The following is a 19,751-nucleotide window of genomic DNA, read 5'->3' on the forward strand; positions in this document are numbered from 1 at the left end:
ATAGTTTTACATTTTATTATTACATTTTTATGTTCTTATACATTTTTAATCACCATTTTGTCATTATTATGTAATAATGTCACAGTTGGTGTCACTCACGGGGATCATTTTGTGTGGTAGAAATGTCATATGGCACATCCAGCGCTCCCTTTGAGCCAGATAAGGCAAAGAAAGCCTGGCTGTGCTGCACTTCCTTAGTAATACACTTATCTGGGCTATGTGTGAATTCATGTGTTATATCAAACAGTACATTTGATTAGCAGGCTGCTGCTTACTCTTATTATTCCTACGGAAGCAGAAAGGATGTACTTAGTCTTTTATTATAGTTGTTGTTAATTAAATAATGAAATGGTTTGATATGTGTTGTTGCTTATTTAAGTCTGTATGTAAGCAATGACCTTATAACAATCTAATGAGTTTTTATTATGTGCTAATGCATGAAACCTGAACGAGGGTGTATTTTCTTTTTATGATGACAGTATAAAAAATGGATTTACTACTCCTGGAAGTCATGCAAAGCTTCATTAGACACGATCATCTCTTTGCAGGCATTAAGAGATGCAAAATAAGGCCACGCTAACGTGGGTTTCACATTTTCAACATGTTCAACAAAACAAATTTACATTTAGAAAACTTTTATCTACAGATATTAAAACTTTACATGAAATATCTTGAGGTTTGATTACAAGCTTGTCTTTTTCTAACTGAAGTATTTAATCTCAAAAATCAAAGATATACATTTTTCAAAGTTCAAAGTGTTATTATCCAAAGTAAATCAACAAATGTTTCGCCTTTGTTACTTGGCTGGGTAACAAACCGTACAGCATATTAAAGCACATGTTTTTATCTTTGTTGGCCAGGTGCTGTTAGATAGTGTGCAATATTTTCAGCCAATCATATCCAGCAATAAAAGCTTGTGTCCCGCCCTTTCTCCTCATAACTGTTCACATTCGTGCCTCTCCTCACTTCCACCCACTCCCACTCCACAGCTTCCAGCATTTCTCTGTGAAGAAAGGCGAGCGGTAAGTCACACAGAGGCGAGAGAGCTGTTTGTTTCTGAACTGCATCAAGTGTGATTTTACTGGAGGAGGCAACTCTGAGGCTGAGCAGCAAACATCTACAGAGGGTCGGTGTTATCCCTTTAAAGCCTTTGCATAAAGTGTTATCTTGCTACTGACCATAAAATATGAGATACTCCACTACAGTGGTACTTGTGTATGAACAGTTAGATTGTATTTGTCACGGGCGAGGTCGCCTCGAAAGAGAAAGGACTCAAATGCTGGGTGCAGAACAGCACATAGAAAATTTCAGTGGCAACGTTTATTTTCTGCACACAGTCAGAAAACTGAAACGTGAGTTTAACAAGTACTAGAAGCAACACCTAAACCTACGGGCTTTATGCAGCCTGACCTAAGTAAACAATCTGATCGTTCGTCAGTGGAAACTGCTGTTCTGAGGATTGGGCTGAAGGGAGAGTCAAACTGGTTGTCTGGGTAGGGTAAAGGGTCAGAGTCACTGAAATTAGAGTACAGACATTCAGGTATGGTTCGGGAGGAATACGGGCAAGCTGTTTGTTCTGAATTTTCCTTTGCACTGCTTAGTTGCCGTGGGTGGTCAGTAGTGGCGTGGAGGGGTGAGTGGTCTGGGTGAGTGGTCCAAAATCTGAAATCCCTGGCGTTGAGGCAGGGAGGCAGGCAGGTGCATGGGGCGAGAAACCCGTGAGACTGTCAGGAGGTCCAGCGTCCGGATGGGTGTTCTACAGCGGAGATTCGTGTCTGGCAACTTGGTGCGTGGCTATGAAAGAGAGATACAGAATGAGACAAGATAGTTTGCAAGTCGTGTACAAAATCACAGCGGTGGCCTGCACTAACTAGGGTTAGCCGAGAATCCGGCAAAGAGAGGTCGAGTGCGCTGACCTTATGAGTCCCTGGCTTAGTTACCCACAGGTGCGAGCAATAAGCAGAACACAGTGGCTCCTCCCAGGGGTGGAGATGCCAGCTCGGAAGGAGAAACACTGGCACCCACCCAGACCTTGATAGTATTGTGTTTCAATGTGTTTAGAGGTTCACTGATATTGTCATAAAGTCTGAAAAACAGAATCACTGAACTTGATTCTTCCAGTTTTTCTATGTGAATACTTGTATGTAAACCAGTACTTTTATAGTAATAGTTTTACTCTGATCACTCAAATCACTTGTGTGTAAATATGTATGTGTGTGTGTTTGAGCACGATAAGGATTTCTGCATTTCGTTTGAATTGTTCTTTTAATCACAGCTTGGAAACTGAGCCTAAGGGCAGCCTACGCTGTCACTGTTACACTTTATAGTTAACTGATGATGTCATGAAAAATTAAAATGATTTGTGTTGTTTGATGCTCACCACAGCTAAACGTCACAGAGTGAACGTCACACTTTTATTCAGCTCTATTTTGCACAGCGCTGGATGACTCAGCACTTTCATGTCTGTTGATAACAGTGACGGGCAATATTTCTTTACAGCTGCCATAAAAAAGAAGAATCATGGTCAAAGCTAAGTCATGGGTAATGACTAAGCACTTTGACGGCTTCCCAAAGAAAAGCGACTTTGGGCTGAAGGTGGAGGAGCTCCCCGAGCCCAAAAATGGAGGTACGTCTTTCTTCTTCTTTCTCTCTACAGGAGAGCACCTTCAACAGTTTTTGTCAAACATTAAGCATCGAGCACTTTAAATGAGTTTAGTTTTGTTTGCAGAGGTGCTGTTGGAAGCTGTGTTTCTCAGTGTCGACCCGTACATGAGGTGATCAGAGAGCAGCATCACTCATTACTGAACTATTTCAATGCTCCTGATATAAATACATATTGTAACACACCGCTGGTCCCAACAGGTCGTTCAGCAAAACCCACATGAAGGAGGGAGATGTGATGATCGGAGGTCAGGTGGCCAAGTAAGAAACACAAACACACCTGCACACAGAAAACTCTTATGGTAAATGGACTGGTTCTTATATAGCGCTTTTCTACTCTGTCCGGGCACTCAAAGCGCTTTATACAGCTAATTCATTCGCCCATTCACACAAGCACTTCTAAGCTTAAGTGCTAAGTATCTAACATTCATACACATTCACACTCCGATGGATGCATCGGAGAGCAATGGGGTTAGTATCTTGCCCAAGGATATTTGGCATGCAGAGTGGAGCAGCCTGGGATCAAACCACCGACCTTCTGGTTAGTGGCTAATCCGCTCTGCCACCTGAGCTACATCTTATATGATGTGCTGTGATGTGTACGTTTACTGACACAGAAGGCAGAAGTATATCTTTGCTGTATACAGTATTTATATGCAGGGATTCAAAAATGCAGATAGTAAAAGAAACACAGATTCCCACTGCTATGCTCAGGGAGCAGATTAAATTGAAAGGTGGGGATTAATATAAAAAAGCACAAAGATCACACTCACCAAACAAGATCAAGAGGGTTTAACCACAGTGATTTATGTAAAAGGAAGAATGATAAATGGACTGGTCTTTATAGCGCTTTTCTACTCTGAGCACTCTATGCGCTTTACACAACTTATACATTCAGACCCATTCACACAAGAACTTTCTTTCTACGCTGTTTCTAAGTGCTTCCTATCTAACTTTCACACTCCGATGATTGCATCGGAGGGAAACATGGGGTTAGTATCTCGCCCAAGGATATTTGACATGCAGATTGGAGCAGACTGGGATCAAACCACCAACCTTCCAGTTAGTAGGTGACCTGCTCTACCACCCAAGCTCCAGCCCCCCTTTAATCACAAGGAGAAGGCTGTGGAAGCTGAACCTAAATAAATCAAAGCACCAGCGAATATTCTGGGTGAATAGCAGTAAGTTGTTTACTGTCAGTAAGATTGTTATTAGACCAGGATTCATTTTTACAAACTGAGACATCAAAAAGACACACCTTTAAGTAAACTCTGTTTTTACTTCTACATACATTATTCATCACACTGACGCTCATGTATCTTCAAGACTTTGTTAAAAAAGAAACTTGAAACAAAGACAGTCCAGTTGAACAGTTTAATTTCAGCCAGCTATGTTAGTAAAATGAGTTATCCCAGTGTCAGCACAGACTATTTTGTTTTAATATTATGTTGTTGTTTTCCTTTAGAGTGATCCAGAGTAAAAATCCAGCGTTTCCTGTGGGAAGCCACGTTGTGAGTAATAGCGGGTGGAGAACCCACACACTCAGTGATGGGAACGGCCTCACTCCCATCCTGCCTGAGTGGCCTAAAGATGTGTCCCTGTCTCTGGCTCTGGGTGCCATCGGGATGCCTGGGTAAGACAGATTTAAGTAACTTGTATGGATCATAGTCACTTTCTCATGAATGTTAAATCATGTCAGGATGTTCTGACTTTTCCAGCAGATAGATCGATGTGAAGTTTTATCAGCTGAATCTTAAAAGTAAACTAAACCATCTGAGACATTCATATCAGTGATGTAAGATTTTATTTATAGGTGTTTGTAAGGTGTTTAAGAGGTCAGCTAAAAGTGCTAATAGACAACAGAGTAAGTAATGAGCAGAAAATAGTCACTTATATTCTTACAATAAAACTAACTTCAGATGTTTTGCTGATGAGGCAGAGTTTGTAAGCAGTGATTTTTGTGGATATAATTAATATGGCAATCAAAGACGAAACAGCTGGATGTACCGTTTCTGCAGACTGACGGCTGTTTATGGGATAGAAGACGTGTTGGGACTCCAGAAGGGCGAGACCCTGCTGGTGAACGCTGCAGCTGGAGCGGTGGGCTCCGTGGTGGGACAGATCGCAAAGATCAAGGGTTGTAAGGTGGTGGGCTCGGCAGGCTCTGATGCCAAAGTGGCTTACCTCAAAGAGCTGGGATTTGATGAGGTCTTCAACTACAAAACTGTGGGTTCCCTGGAGGAGGCTCTGAGGAAGGCTTCACCTGAAGGATATGATTGCTTCTTTGAAAACGTGAGCAGTGGTGGTGCAGTTTCAAGCTTGCATGTAATATTTAATCACTGCTTTACTCTTCTCTTGCATTCACACTGCATTCCTCACAGCAGGTTACAATGCGTGTAAGTGACCATGCTGCTTGGTTTTAGGTGGGTGGCCCTTCGTCAGATGTCGTCCTGCAGCAAATGAAGAAATTTGGAAGAATAGCTGTATGTGGAAGTATCTCCACCTACAATGACAGTGAACCCCAGACAGGTTTGTTACTGCTATAACTTCTGAAAGTTTTGTGCCTGCTATGGAACAACCAGGGTTGGTGCACAGACAGAAAAATAAATAATTTGCATTATTGCAAATACCAATCAGATTTAATTAATAAACTTACAGACGGATTCACAGGAGACACAACTGATTCAAGGTAAAGAAACTTACTTTAAACCCCATGAGGCACCAGTGTTGTATAAACACAGTCTTCTAAGGATTTACAGACGAATCCTAAGATTACAGCTTACAGCTCTTTTCCACAAATGCACCATTCTTGATGGCTCTGGCTTCCGTAGAGCTTTTTCCACTAAAACAGCAATTTTTAAAATCTGCAATGAAGTTTTGATGCATAGCGTTGGAGGTTATTATTATTCCTTTTTTTGATGCTGCACCTGACACCTCTGTCTTTCATACTGTACCATACCATCGTCATCATGCTTGACAGGCTGATATATTGGGTGGATGTATCTGGATCTGCTTCAGAGGGGATTCTTGTCATGTCTTTCTAAAAGATGTATTTTTGTGTCTTCTTTGAAGTTCATGTCCTCTTCCACCTCTCTGGTCTATGGTGTGACATACTGCCTTTATTGTTTATATCATCTCTGCTCCCTCTTTAACACGTTTTCAACACTTTAAGGGTGTTATGCTATGCAGATGACAGTCAGCTGTATATCTTCTCTAAGCTCCAAGATATTTCTGAGTTACAGATATAGCAAAAGTTGTTGGATGGTAGACAATTTCCTCCAACCTAATGAAGAGAAAACAGAAGTCCTTGTTTGTGCCCTCGATAGATTTATGCCTGAGGTAATGGAAGGTCTTGGTCCCCTTCAGGAACCTTGTTACAATTTGTCACTCAGCCTTTACTTTGGATGCTCGTGTTAAATTTAACTCTTGAATTAATAAATAATGGATGAGGGCGTGCTGTCTGTGCATCGTTTAGGGTTCAAACTAAAAAAGCTGAAGCTTTTGCAACAGTTTCTCCCAGACTGTGGTTTAAATGGCATTTTTATGATGAAGCATATTGTTATAATTTTCTTAAAGGTGTTTTAAAGACTAACACTGAGCAGTGCTGATTTTCTAACACTGGAATATTTCTAACATTTTGAGTTATTTTCCAGTGTTAGAAAATCAGCACTGCTCTGCCTTGGTCGTTGTTAAGCTTCAAAACTGACTAGGTTACTTTTAAAAATATGACACCGTCAAAAGTGTTCATTTAACACTCAACAGTGTTATATTTAACACTCAGAGGAGTGGACACATATAGACACTCTCTAGTGTTAATTTAACACTGGAGATTTTGCCTTAAGTCGCTCATGGTAATGTCCATAAACAATTTAGCAAATTGCAAAAAAATCAAAGATATTACTGAAAATGTCCTCTTACTGCCAATGTAAAAACATCTATACAACTTTATATACAATATAGACAAAAATCACATGTGGATCTCTTGGACCACATGCAGAATCAGATTACATTTTTGGCTGTCCTTCCTCTGTGTCCATGCTAGTTCTGACCCACAATGCAACGGTTCTGCCTTCAGCTAAATTCTGGTCATGTGACCGTTACACTGTACCTCAAACAAACTTTACAGCAAGGTGTACCGCTCATTTACACAGCCAAAAATTATAATTGTATTTATTAATTATAACTATAAAATATTATATAACAATATTTTATAATCACATATTTTAGACAATTTTTAAAAAATCTCATTAAAATAATTTTTAATCAATTTCAGCAAATAAATTAAATACCCACAAATCTATGACAGAAACATATAAAATAAACCCCTTTTTTAAAATGTCTCTGGCACACTTACAGGTCCCAGTCAACATTTAGCTTGATTCGTACTGAAGTGACAACTGGGGTGTTCAAAGCTTTCATTACTGTACCAAACTGTATGAATTAATTTGAATTACAGGTATAAAGGTATGTAGATGGCATTAGACTGAAGGGGAACAGTGACCTTTCTGGAGGGGCCTGGAACTCAAAGGCCCACAAATATCACTGTGAAGAACACAAAATGCATATAATACACCACCAACAACTTCTTCTGTATTCATGTATTTTTCCACTAGAGGGAGAAGCTGCACTGCTAAAGATCCATAAGTGCTGTGGAGGCACACAGATGGTTATTGTAGACATGAACTGTAGTTTCTGTGAGCGAAAGATGGGTTAAATTTTTCTCTCTTTAATGATCTGTGTTTTAGGTCCGTATCCCTACTTCACCATGATCTTTAAGGAGCTGAAGATGGAGGGATTTTTGCAAAGTAGGTGGGAGCACAAGCACCCTGAGACCCTCAAGAGACTGTTAGCATGGGTGAAAGAGGTTAGTGTGAGCCTTTCCTTTAAGTAAAGATGTAAACATCAGTTACCTGTGTTTCTGTTTTGATGTATTGTATTTGTGATCTGTGTATTGTGCGTCCACAGGGCAAACTGCAGTGTCGGGAGCACGTCACAAAAGGCTTTGAAAACATGCCGGCTGCTTTTATGGGGATGCTGCAGGGAGAAAACACCGGCAAGGCCGTCGTCGCAGTCTGAAGAGTTCAATGCAAGAGAGCCAGCATTACTAATAACTGCCATTATTACACAATCTATGAATTAATGAAGCAATAAACATAGAACAAAATAATTTTACATTAACATTTCAGCTCTTTGAGTAGTTTTGTAATCACAGAGTTTTGCCTGTGATTGATAGTTGTGTCTTTTGTCATGTACTTGACATCTGGCAACATCAGCATCAGTTTGCTTAAGTTGTACGTTTTGGTGACTTACTTAACAACACGACCACCAATGAATAAAAGAAGAGATGATAATTCCAGACTCAGGGTTCTTATCCCGTCATTACAGCGAGTATCTGTGTGTGCAGTGCAGATCTGTTCTGCTGTATTAATGCCCTGTTCACAGTGACATGATCAAAGTTCTTTGTATGCACAGGGAGCGAATAATAAAACATTTTAATTTCGATTGAATCAACATGGTGTGTGCCGCGCTTTATCTTTGAGACTGCGGTTAGCTGTAAATCGGAGGTGAATGGAATAATTATATGTGCTGCTTTTAAGGGCCTGCCTGGTCGATGGGATTCAAGTTGTGCATCAGACATAATAGCACTAACACTTAACATCTGCTACCAATTTTAGCCTTTTGTCAAGGCTTCGGTGAAGTTTAGCTCCATGGTTACACAATCTCTTTCATCCATTTAATCTCCAGAAGAGTCTATGTTCCTACACTCTGCTTCTATGAAACTCCCTAATGAGTAGGGATGGGTATTGATAAGATTTTCACGATTCCGATTCCATTTTCAATTCTGTTTAACGATTCGATTCTTTATCGATTCTCTTTAAAAAAGGAGAACACTAAGGTCGATTAGCTTAGAACTTTGTTTTATATCTTCTCTTTGAACAAGATAGAAATTTAGGAGTAGCATGGCCTTACAAACCCAACAGTGAGATCTTAAGAGATCCACAGCCTACAGCTCTTCAATGGGGTATCACAGGGTCCCCAGGAAAAAAAAATTGTAAATGTAAAATAATAAAATAAATATTCTTCTGTAGCAATAACAAAGTATAACATAAATTATTCTGTAGCAATTACACAAGAATATCCGGTAATGTCCCTGCCTACAATTAAACACATTCACTTACCGAAAATCGGGGCATCTGCTGTGGCAAATGGGTGCAAGCCTTTGACCACAAATTTAGTCACTGCTCGGTGACGTTCGTCTATCCTGGCCTGAAAGGAGACGCTACCGGTAGACTGCAGCGACAACTGCCAGCATCTGAGCCAGACTCTGTCTGTCTCTCTCTCTCATCACCTAAATGCACAGTAATGGCAGGTTTTGTAATAAGGCAGATCGCGCTAACATAATATGCACTGTTAGTTGATTATTTACCTGCCGCATTAACGGGAGAGGACGTGCAAACGTTACCGCTGCTGCTGGGTTGAGATTCACGAGTCCGGAGCGGAATTAAAAACATGACATTCATTTAAGGTTATCGCGTGTTTTGTGAGCAAATGCTTTTGCATATTCGTAGTGTTTCCTCCCTTAAATGAAATATCTACTTTGCAAGTATTGCAAGTTGCCCTGTTGCCACCCGTTCTCGTAAAGTATAACCAAACTTCTGAGCGTTTGAGCCGCTTAGGCGCCGTGTTTCCTGCCAGGTATATGACGCTCCGCAACGTGGTGACGTCATTCGGGGTGACTGGAATCGATAAGGGAATCGTTAGCAAAAATGGCAAACAATTCCAGGGAACTGAAAGTGGGAACTGGTTCTCAACAAGAACCGGGTTTCGATACCCATCCCTACTAATGAGTGTATGAAAATGTGTGTGACCGGCTGAACGAAGCCCGTAGAAAGCTCTTGGAGTGCTCAGCTAAGTATAAAGCTCTATATACTCTAAGTACCAATACATTTACGCTTTAGCTCATTAAACACTCTTATTGTGTAAAATAAACACAGAGACTTCCGCTTTGACCGGGACTACTGACGGGTAACTTTAGTGTTTAAACGCGTGGGGCGTCTGCTGGCACTTAGTTCTGTCCGAGGCACGTTCATCAGCTGGTATCATGGTTCACGAAGTGAAAGATCTGGTAAGTTTGTCTTTTTTTGCTGTTTTCTGTGCCTCTCTCCTTTATATGGTGAGAGGCGCATTCCTAATAAGTGAATTGATGTTTTTACGCTCCACTGTTTTGTATCGGAGCAGCCGCGCGCAGGTGTGCCAAAACGTGATCGTCTACCAAAAAGGGAATATCCATATTTAAACTGCTGTAAATGACTTGTTGGCCTGCAAAATGTGAAATATATGTCAAAGATATCCATGAATGATATAAATTCATCTTGAGCTACAAACAACATTCCAGTCACGCGTTGGAAGCCGCAATCCGTCTCTGGTGAAGTGGCATCCTTTATTTATCCAGTTAAAAGTTCTCACTGATATTATGTCTTTTTAAAGAGAGATCTGGACAAGAGGGCAGCAGAAATCGCAGCAAATATAACAATAGTTATATAAAGAAGTTTTTAATTGGCCAAAATGAAATATACATGAAATACTGATTTTACATATAGCACTTTAATAACCTGTTCACTAAAGTCTATTCATCAATATAAGTCAATACATTACACATAAACCCTCGCCCCATCAAAACATTAGAAATCACCTTTTGGGAGACAATCAGTTCTTCACACAGCACCTGTGCTCCACACGCGGCCATAATTGTACGCGTTGTTTAGGTAAATTTCCAGGAAAGTGCCCCGAGGCAGTTGTAACCTCGTTGTAACTGATTGTATTGTATTTGTACGGAAATAAACTTTACAAAGGTCAGCGGATCACAGCATCACCAGTGACTCTTACATGCAGCCATCAAAGGCCATCCTGAGCAGGGAATCCCTCGGTTAGCAGGGCTGGACTAGTAACCTGGCATCCCGCCCTACAAAGCACCGGCAACTGCCCATTCATTAATTTTCATCACTAACACAGGATTGCACAATCAAAACTCCTAATGCAATCGGGGCTTTCCCTGCCTTCCCCGCGCGCTCACGCAGCTTGCAGAACACAATTTAGCGTGGAAGAAGTGGTTGATACAAGTGGACAAGCAAAACTTATAGGATGGAGCTGAAAAGCTGAGAGAGAGAAAGAAATTAGAAATAGATGCAGCAAAACGTGTCAAATGAACCGACTGTCATGGCTGCAGCTGCACCGTCAACATTAGCACCAGCAACAAGTATGAACAAGCCCTGAGAGTCAGAAGAGGCTGCTGCTATTAGCTCTGTTGCAGTTCATTTGAGCATGTTTCAGGCTATGTCCACACGTACCGGGTATTTTTGAAAAAGCAGATTTTTCTATGCGTTTTCGTCCACACGTAAACGGCGTTTTCGGTCACTGAAAACGGAGATTTCTAAAAACTCCGGCCAGGGTGGATATTTTCTAAAACTCTGTTTTTGCATTTACGTGTGGACGAGAAAAACGGAGAAAACGCAGCGTCAAAGATGTGCGCCTTTTTTGACGTCACACTGTGCGCCATGTTATTGTTTCAGTGAAATGAATTTCTACAACACTGTTACTGTTAATTTTACTCTCTGCAGTGTTTAAATGCTTACATATACACACACAGTTACTGTCCTTCCACACATAAGACTCGGTTCTGCTTCTATGCCCCAGCTTTGTTTACTATTTCCTACCGAGGCTTCTAGGCTTCTGATTGGCCAACATTTCTGCATGGTTAGGAATATAGTGCCACCTGCTGCTTTGGCATGTTCCTAGCAGCATTTTCCTTGATTTCTGCCTTTACGTGTGGACGGGATTATTTTTTAAAACGAAAACGGAAAATCTCCGTTTTCAAAAATACCCGTGTACGTGTGGACATAGCCTCAGTCTCTACCACTTACCCATCCAAAAAATCATTCTATTTCTCTCTGTAGGATGAGTTCCAGAAAATTCTGAATGAAGCTGGAGACAAGCTGGTGGTGGTGGACTTCACAGCCGAGTGGTGTGGCCCCTGCCAAATGATGGCCCCAATTTTTGTTGTATGTGATGTTAAATCTAAAATCACGTTATTTATTTATTTTTTTAGCTTATTGCCTCATGAGCTTTTGCATGTCCAAAATTCACGAGAATCTCAAGTTTCTTTCTGTCCCTCACACATTACAATAACTTTAGTCAGAGTAACCGCTATAGTACTGATGCTCTAGTCCCCCCATTTGACATTATGCAGAGCTTCATTGTGATCCCCACGCAACTGCAGCAATGTGACAATTAAATAAGAGAACCTATTCACAAGGATGAAAACTCTTGTGATGTCGCAGCAGATGTAGTGTGCGTGCTCTCGTGTCGACTCAGTGATCTTCTCTCCTGCAGGAGATGTCACAGGAGCCTGTCAACGCAAACGTGATTTTCCTGAAGGTGGACGCGACTGATGGCAGGGTAAGCCCGTGTTTGACTTGGAAGCCTGGAGAAGCAGTAGGATTGCCTCATCTGCTGCTGAACTCACTTTAGTTTCCCTTGTGTGGATTTATTTTATTTCTGTTTTCATGTCATTGCATGAAAATAAAAGTCATTAGCCAGCATAGGTTTCTAGCTTAGTTAAACATTTATTTTTCTCTTGGAAAAACTCCTAGCTGACTCATGTGACCATCTGTCAGCAACTGCTTTGGTCTGGATTAAACAACACAGACTGTAATGCAACAAGCTTTCACTCTGCACAACTGGCAACACTGAAGTCTGAAGGAGAGGCTTTGTCTGATGTAGACAGGCTCTTGGGTAACTTATAATTAATATGCATAAAGCTGCAGAAGCTTGTGTTTTTCACAATATTCTTAATGTATTTATTTGCACATGTTTTGGCCTCTTGCCACATCTACAGCTGCCCAAGTTGGTCTGAAGCGGCCGTAGTCAGGAGTGATCAGTGTTGATGACCCAGTCGGCTCATCTGATATCTTTGCTTTGTCTTTCAGGATGTGAAGTCATTCTATAATGTCACCCGCATGCCTGCATTTCACTTTTACAAGAATAACCAGAAGGTAAGGTAAAGTGTCCTATGTAGCTGGATGGAGATGTTTAGCATGTAGTGAATTTGAGCCTGGAAACAATGAGCCTTGTGCAATGACTATTATAATCTCAGTATTATTTTCAACTGGCAACTTTGCCCTAAGAATTCCCTCTTAATCTTGCACAGAAAACCTCTAAAGGCAGATAACACATGAATCATTTAATATTTTCTAATGGCTTAGAAAAGCAAATATCCTTTCCAACCAATGGAGGCAAGCTTGAAGCCATACCTCCATTCAGATTCAAGACTCAAGATTCAAGAGCTTTATTGTCAATACAGTAGTATACACAGTTTACAGTGTTTCACCCTAAGCTCCCCATGGTGCATTTATAAAGATATAAAGGATATATGGCCTCAGGATTAAAGAAACTGAGTTAAATCTCATTTAAGTCAAGGTTTGGGTTGTTAGTGATAAGCCTATTGTGTCCTATTTTACAATTTATTGAGGATAAATGGAAAATTATGTCATTTTTTAAATGCCATTTTTAACTCAATGTCCTCCTCTTTCAGGTGTATGAGTTCACCGGTGCTGATGAAGCTCAACTACATCAAAAAGTGAGAGAGCTCAGATGAGATGTCCCACCAAAAACAAAATCTGCCTCACATTATCTTCGGTATTACTGTGTTACTCATGACAATGAAGTCTATCCCGCACAGTCAATAAGACATCCACATATCTTGTAACAGGTTAATGTCCCCGTCTTAACAACAGGCTGCAATATGAAACCGCTCAATACTTTTAATTCTGTTTTTAATGATAGTTTGGCTGTGATCCTGAATTACTTTGTATGTTTTGTGTTCAAAAAGTTTAATAAATGAATTATGAATGGATTGGTATTTTGTACTTTGATAAAAATGTCAGAATAGTACAAGTATGTAGCAGCATATGTTGGAGCTGGCAGTTAACAGCAGACACTATATCTCTGGTGAACGTGATGTGTTGGTTCATTAGCGCATTTTGAAAACCAGACAACAACTGCATGATGTAGCAAAGGTTTGGGCAATTTGCAGGAAATTGGCTCACGTCTGTGGACTGCATGCGAGAAGTTCTTGTGTTAGACCCTCCTACAGCCACTGAACTCACTTGTTCCCACTTTACACCAACAGGTTGTTGTTACTGTGCTTTTTGAGCACCAGCATTTGTATCTTTCTTAAAATGCATGAACTGGTTCTTAATTAGGCACTGGTATAATGCCAAACCAGTGGTTAAAACCGGCTTATCAGGCTGCTGTTCTACTGTGTGTGACTGAGCCTTTGTTTGAGCACAAGTGAGGAAGAGGATACACACACACACACACAGACACACACACAACGAATATTAAATTAAGATCCGAGAAATGCTTTGTGTAACACACACATAGTCTCTACTCTGAGTGTATCTCACACAGCCAGACGTGCAGCTATACCGTGAACAAGATACTCAACAAAAATGCAGTGAAATAGGAAAACATGAGTCTTGAGAACGAGGTTTGCAGCAGCTTTGGACCATTTAACCTCACGCACACAAACAAAGTCAGCACAAACACATCAGGACAGCAACAGTGTGCGCAGGGAGGCAGGAAAGAGCACAAACACAACCTCTGTTCAGGGAAACTTTGCCTTTATCAGCCTAAGTTTTTAATATCTGTAATATATGTAAAACATCTGAACGGTCATTTGAGTTTCAGACTGCACACAGACTCAGTGTGGAGCCCAATCTGTGTTTTGACTTTCTGTACTTCTGTACAGATAAGAACGAGTCCAACATGCACCAGACAGACAGATAAAAATGTATTTGTCCATTTGGTAATAATTTAAAGAGCAGCTCTGAAGTCCTCTGTGTTAGTCTGATAAATGCAACATTTCATCTTATTATAAAATAAATGTGATCAACAGGAACCTGATTTCAGGCAGATATGTTTTTCTTTCAAATGTGACCTTTCTATTGATTTTTAACCCATTTCTTTACTTTATGTATAGCAGTAAACTATTTTTTAGAATGACTCACATAAAACTGGTGGGAGTCAGAATAAAGAGTCAAGAACCAGGTTCTTAAACCCTGAATAAAACTACTAAAGTCTTGCATGGCTGATTTTTTAAATACCAAATGTTTTAACATATAACAAATATTTTTAACAAAATGTCTTAAAACAATGCCACTTGAGTATTTTTGCCTAGCTATCAAAAACAATGAGATAAGTGCACCTCAGGCTGTTACGCAGGTATGCGAAACTGCTGTGTCATCAGAAGTTGTTTTTCTTGTTAAGGGTGAGGTTGTTCCTGGATCCAGTCTACAGAAAGTATCCACACAGTTCATGATACAGAGAAAAATAAGAGTTGGTGGAACTTCCATTTACGTTGACTACCTGAACCACAGAGGTAGCAAATCCCCCAAAGACCCCATCCAAAATCTTAGTAACCTAACCTGCTTCAATATCAGCTGTTTTCTGTGGACTGTCTTTCACTATAGTGAGTTCTTTCTTCTCCTGCATTGTGTTGGTTTTTATACATCAAATTTCATTGTCTGCGTTTACCCTGAGGTTTAAAATACCTGTGTGTTTCACTCTGTTGCCCTTGTGAAGCACTTGTGCAACATGGATTACATTACTTAAAACATATCCCAACTTATTTGTAGCATGTCTGGAAATGTTTCTCAGCTCTGAGCGACAGGTCACTCCTGATGTATGACTCAAAAAACAGCACATTTCAACAAACTCAGATTAACCCAGATTAAGAGCAGCTGAGTGCGTGACTTCTTGTCACAGCACAGGGCTGACAGGACTTATAAACTTATAATGTACATAAAATACACAGTGACTTAAAAGAAATCAATAAATACACAAACACTTCACCTTCCTCAGACTGCATGAGTAACTGGAACCACTCACTGTCGTCCAGTCGTTCTCTAAAAGTGAACATTAACTTTCTTAAAAGTGCTTTAAAAGTCCAAACACCCACAGCTACAAACATCTGACTGGCACTACCCCCTCTAGGTATCCTGACCACAAGGGGCCAGTATATAATGGTATGCAACAAACAAACATAAACAAAATCACTTAAACTGGAAGTGAACAAAAGCAGAATTAGTGTTAAACTGTATTTGGCTGCACATAGAGCTCACATTGTTGTCTGTATATGTCATCATCATCATTTATTTGGTCAGTAGTAAAGTAACCGAGGTATTTGCCCTTTTTGAAATAGAAAATGTGTTAAACCCCTGGACTAAAGAAAAAATGCTCCAAGTGGGCGATGTGCTCATTTTCAGATGGCAGGTCTACATCTAGAATCAAAATGAGCACAAACACCAACAAACAACGTGAAGCATTAAGACGAAACATAGCAATGTCAAAAAGGATCCACACAATTGGGCCACAACATAGATGTAAATTGACTAAAATAAGACACAAATCAGACAAAAATAGATGCAGCATGATCACAAACACACACATGTTGGCTACATATTGATGCAAAATGACTAAAATCACACGTGCAACACTTTCTACATATTTGACAACAGAAGAAAAACACAAACAAAGTTGGAATGTATTTTTAATTTCGATTTTATTTTTATTTCATGCCAAATTGGATATTTTAAATATCAAGCGCCAAATCACAAAGTCTCCTCCCTGTTTGTACTGTAAGGTCAAAACCCTACAGTACTACAGAGAACCCCAACAATCAAATGATCCCCCTCTGAGCAAGCACTAGGCAACTGTGGGGAAGAAAAACTCCCTTTAACAGGAAGAAACTTCCAACGGAACCGGGCTCAGAAGGGGCGGCCATCCGCTGCGACCGGTTGGGGGGATGGAAATCAAAAAGGAGACGAGATGGCGTGAACTACAGCTAAAATTCTGCTTCAAGATGTTAAAAGAAGCAGGGCAGCGGGGGAAGCCAGGATGTCATTTTAATCATCTCTGGCTTTAGTGAACCACCTAAAGGGTTTTCGCAGAGCTTTTCCCACCGCTGAAAAAAACCTGGAAATTTTGGACTTTTTGGGAGGACTGGAGAGGACTCCGAGGAGGATTTTTAGATGCTTTATCAGAGCCTCATCAAAAGACGCATCATTTGTCATCGCAGCCTTTAACACATTGTCTGGGGAGCCAAACTCCTTGATGAGGCATTTGGCTATTTTCTTGATGAACTTTTTCCTGTTATTTGTCAGAATTGTGACGGACTCTGCGCTGCTGAGTTCAGGCTGCATCAGGTCACTCAGACGGTTGATGACCGCGTCTAGTTCTTTTGTAGTAGATGCGGTCCTGGCAAAAAAGTTTTGAGTTTCACGTTTTGACTTTTTGATGAGTCTCATCATGAGGATAATAGTGAGGTCGTTGCAAAATTTCTCAGCATCAGAAGACGACACTGATACAGAACGCATCTCTGACAGGTCAGAGGAATCCTTGAGAACGCCTGAAACGCTGGCAGAGCATTTTTCTGCAGTCATGCTCCCAGATTTTTGTGTCTGAGGTGTCTGATCAGATACCACAGAGCATTTTTCTGCGGTCATGCTCCCAGATTTTGGTGCCTGATCAGGTACCACAGAGCATTTTTCTGCGGTCATGCTCCCAGATTTTGGTGTCTGAGGTGTCTGATCAGGTACCACAGAGCATTTTTCTGGGGTCATGCTCCCAGATTTTGGTGTTACAGGCAATGGAACAGATTCTCTTCCACTGCCATCTGAATCTGTGCTTTCCTTTGTTGGGGTCCTTGTTCTTTTAATAACGTTCTGGATGTCTTCCACAGTGACAGAGACCTTGTCCTCAATCATTTGATCTTGGTCTTCGTTCTCCACCCAGAGTAAAAGGTTTTGTAAAAACTTTTCTACTGCGTCTTCTACGAGGACATAGAGGACTTCAGCAGAAAAGGGACGCTTAGAGCCATGTGCTGGCTGTGGAGTCCTTGATATGACGGTGTCTGAGAGGGATCTACCCATTAGAGGTTCGGGGATTTGATATAGTCGATCCGTCATAAGTAGATCATACACTTTTGCCGTTAACTCCACAGTAAAATCTCTGGTTGCCCCACTGTGTCTAATGTTTCCCACTGTTTTGTGGACGAGGAAGAGTTTTTCTTTCTTTGTTAATTTCTCAAATAACTCATTAACGTCTGATCTAATGTCGTCAAAGTCGACTGGAGAAGAACGTATGTAATGAAGCAGTGTGTTTCGTGAAGGGGCTCGATGAGCCTCTGTACTCTGGGACCCTGGGAGGCTGAAAGCCACACTTTCATCCGAGGGCACTGTTTCATACTTGTGGAACCTGCAAATGTTTTTTAGACAAACAACAAATTTCCTGTTTGCCTTTATTACTTTTCTCAGCTCTTTTTTCATTTTTTCAAATTGTTTTTTCGCAAACATGAAAAAGCGGTGTTTGCGTGCTTTGAGCCCGGTGTGAGAGGTGGATGGCAAACATCTGGAGAAGAAGTCTCTCAGCTTGTTGATAATTAATCCTGCATGAAAGGCAGGTTTGGGTAAGCTACACCTCTTACAGAGATCTTCGCTGCTTGAATCCATGTTCCCAAAAATCTCATTTACGATGTCAGCTGCAACCACTTCTGCTGGGGTTGGAGCTCGGATACTTTGGCTTTCTGCAGCTGGTTTTATTTCTTCTTGTTCTCTTAGAGCTGATTCGCCCGGGAGCTCAATTTCTTCCTCGTCCTTATCTTTATCTGTCATCTCTCCATGTGAGCTCCTCGATGACAGAATCACAGAAATCTCTGTGATTGCTGATTGCACTGACGTCTTTGAATCCGTACTTTCTGTACCGGAATCAGACCCGCTTGGCACGCACTTGCAGCGCAGCTTACGTGCTACATGCCTTTTAAGGCACGAGGCAGCGTGAAAAACCATGCGGTGCAGCTTTTTAATATTGCTTAATTTCCCGCTAACATAAACGGCGGGGTCTTGCGGGAGATCGGGGCTTTCTCTAATGAGTTTGACTGTTGAGCTGACCTTTTCGGAGATCTCCTCCTCAACCATCCGGGTCAGCTCGTCAGCGCTCTCATGTCGCTGTTCCGGGACGTTAAGAGAGCTGGCGATGGCGACTAAGATCGAGTCTCCGAGGGATGGGCTTATTTTCCCCGCATCGAAAGGCTCCGGATCTTCCATCGTCATGCGATTCTGAATAACAGGAAGGGCATTTTTGAGGATTCTGCTAGAGGCAATCTGAATGATTTCACAAATCATATCAGCGAGCACCGCTCGGACGCCCGAGTCGCATGTGCCATTTTCGATCATGCTCCACTGAACTCCAGAGAGCCTTTCAAAGCACTTGTTGATAGGTGGCATAATCTGGTCTGGTGTGACCACGACTGAATTTTCATTTTCGCTGCGTGTTGACATGGTTGTATCGCATATTAGATATTCTGGGTTTGAGAGAACAGCTGGATAATTTCCTTGTTTTGGAGAGCGCCGACTGTTGAACATTTGCAAACAGATGAGCAATGAGTAATGTTTCTGTGTGAGAGCCCCTACTTAAGGCTTTCCCTGCCTGTGACGTGCTGACGGATCAAAGCAGAAGCGAATTCCTTTGATCTTCCAGTGATGTAACAAAGAACGCACGCGCACACGGATAGGGCTTTGGAGCGTGATGTCACGGGAGTGGGCGTGAGCGCCGAGGTGCCATTTTAGCAGGCCAAACAAACGGCTAAAGGAGCAAAAGCATTTGCTGTGCCACTATTCTGAGCGCACGTAAAAAAAAATTGAGCGCATGTAAAAAAAAGTTTGCAGGTGCAAGTGTTGTATTTTGAGGAGAAATTTATTTTGAGCGAAGAAAAGCTGAATTTCAGTGAACAAAATTCATTCCTGCGTGCAAAAAATGTATTTCAGTGTTTTCTATTATCCACACACACACACAATAGGAGCCCCTGTCGCTCAGTTTTTGCATTTGCGCTTGCTCGCAATGTGTTCTGCCCGTGTGGCTCAACTCTTTCTCTACACCATTGTATTTGTGCCACAAAACCAGCCAATCACAGACTTGGATGCAAAAAAATCTGTTCTGGTCTCCAATCAGCTCAAAACGACTAAACGCAATAT

General features: G+C 41.2%; 3 protein-coding genes and 1 long non-coding RNA gene across 6 annotated transcripts in view; 2 read left to right on the plus strand and 2 right to left on the minus strand.

Annotated features, from left to right (window-relative positions):
* The window catches only part of LOC146522107 (uncharacterized), a 234,587-nt gene that overhangs the window by 163,090 nt on the left and 51,746 nt on the right, over positions 1 to 19,751 (minus strand). The window lies entirely within an intron of this gene.
* On the plus strand, positions 855 to 8,168 carry LOC146522112 (prostaglandin reductase 1-like). Of its 2 annotated transcripts, XM_085153899.1 has the most exons (9): positions 855 to 1,022; positions 2,500 to 2,626; positions 2,729 to 2,774; positions 2,863 to 2,922; positions 4,127 to 4,294; positions 4,680 to 4,953; positions 5,085 to 5,190; positions 7,407 to 7,525; positions 7,627 to 8,168. In XM_085153899.1, the coding sequence occupies exons 2-9, from the start codon at positions 2,521 to 2,523 to the stop codon at positions 7,735 to 7,737; spliced, it is 990 nt and encodes a 329-aa protein (XP_085010025.1). In that variant the 5' UTR covers positions 855 to 1,022; positions 2,500 to 2,520; the 3' UTR covers positions 7,738 to 8,168. The 2 variants fall into 2 exon arrangements, with proteins under 2 accessions (XP_085010025.1, XP_085010026.1); XM_085153900.1 differs by lacking the exon at positions 855 to 1,022 and having other exon boundaries at positions 2,224 to 2,626.
* Positions 8,437 to 13,572, plus strand: LOC146522113 (thioredoxin-like). 2 transcript variants are annotated; one of them, XM_085153908.1, is made up of 6 exons: positions 8,437 to 9,787; positions 11,616 to 11,720; positions 12,052 to 12,117; positions 12,312 to 12,453; positions 12,648 to 12,713; positions 13,253 to 13,572. In XM_085153908.1, the coding sequence occupies exons 1-5, from the start codon at positions 9,764 to 9,766 to the stop codon at positions 12,665 to 12,667; spliced, it is 357 nt and encodes a 118-aa protein (XP_085010034.1). In that variant the 5' UTR covers positions 8,437 to 9,763; the 3' UTR covers positions 12,668 to 12,713; positions 13,253 to 13,572. The 2 variants fall into 2 exon arrangements, with proteins under 2 accessions (XP_085010034.1, XP_085010035.1); XM_085153909.1 differs by lacking the exon at positions 12,312 to 12,453 and having other exon boundaries at positions 9,389 to 9,787.
* Positions 16,264 to 19,684, minus strand: LOC146522114 (uncharacterized). The gene has a single exon (XM_085153872.1). It carries the CDS (start codon positions 19,140 to 19,142, stop codon positions 16,626 to 16,628), a length of 2,517 nt encoding a protein of 838 aa, XP_085009998.1. The 5' UTR covers positions 19,143 to 19,684; the 3' UTR covers positions 16,264 to 16,625.

Source organism: Neolamprologus multifasciatus, chromosome 3 (assembly GCF_963576455.1).
Source record: "Neolamprologus multifasciatus chromosome 3, fNeoMul1.2, whole genome shotgun sequence".
Classification (NCBI taxonomy): domain Eukaryota; kingdom Metazoa; phylum Chordata; class Actinopteri; order Cichliformes; family Cichlidae; genus Neolamprologus; species Neolamprologus multifasciatus.